The 896-nt window shown below is 56.7% G+C and overlaps 1 protein-coding gene across 1 annotated transcript in view; it reads right to left on the reverse strand.

Moving 5' to 3' along the window:
- DVL2 (dishevelled segment polarity protein 2) overlaps positions 1-896 on the reverse strand; it is a gene marked incomplete at its 5' end in the record, with an annotated part of 23,475 nt that overhangs the window by 3,950 nt on the left and 18,629 nt on the right. Inside the window, one exon of the mRNA XM_018575520.1 lies at positions 200-349. Within this exon, the coding sequence (XP_018431022.1) occupies positions 200-349 (150 nt within the window). The remainder of the gene's footprint in view (positions 1-199; positions 350-896) is intronic.

An 896-nucleotide genomic window follows, 5' to 3' on the forward strand; every position in this document is an offset into this window, starting at 1 on the left:
CCCCCCATACCAGCCAATCACCTCACCCCATAATCCCTCCTCCCCCCCATACCAGCCAATCACCTCACCCTAACCCTCCCAAGTGTCCCCACCCCGTCTCTGATGTAACCTTCAGCCTCTGGCGCACCCCCTTCCCAGTCCAAGGACTTAAATGGCGACACGTCATGAACCGCACAGGACATAGAACTCCAAATCTCACCCAGGAAGGCATTGGGAATGGTAATCTTCAGCCACATTCGGTCTCGGACTTCAAGGCCCGATTCTGGAGAAGCCATGGCCCGGACCACAGATGCCAAATCCGTGTGTACAGACAGACTGAAGAGGGACACCGGCGGCAGAGCGTGAGACACTAGAAGAGAAAGAAGCCGAGTGAGCACCCACCACCGTCACCGACCATCCCGGACGAGCCCCCAACCTGCCAACTCACGCTCTGTCTCCGTCACGGAAGTGCTGGAAGTCATGCTGCTCATCGATGCGCTGCCAGGATACACCGGGTACGAGCCACTCATCGCTGCCGAATGAGACACCCAGGCAGCCGGGTCTATGGGCTGGATGGGCTCATCTACACACACACAAATCATCATCATCAATAGAAGAAAGACTCCATGACGGCGAACATGAGAAAATTCTGCGCTGCGGACGCGCCCTCAAAGTCATCAATATAAAAGGATGGAAAGCCGCCGCGCTAATCATATAAATAGAACGGACGCACCGCGCTGATCAATAATACCCGAATACTATGGTGCTAAGTATCAGATATAACCAATTCCTGGCCGCTCAGCCACGCCCCCTCGCACGCATATTAAAACAGGCAGCGATGTTAGAGGCGGCGGATCGCTTGTATGAGGTCCCAGTATGTGCGCCGCCCCCCCCCCCCCCCCCCCCCCCCCCCCACG

The sequence above is a fragment of the Nanorana parkeri genome, unplaced genomic scaffold (assembly GCF_000935625.1).
Source record: "Nanorana parkeri isolate BGI_ZX_2015 unplaced genomic scaffold, ASM93562v1 scaffold4055, whole genome shotgun sequence".
In the NCBI taxonomy this organism is placed as follows: Eukaryota; Metazoa; Chordata; class Amphibia; order Anura; family Dicroglossidae; genus Nanorana; species Nanorana parkeri.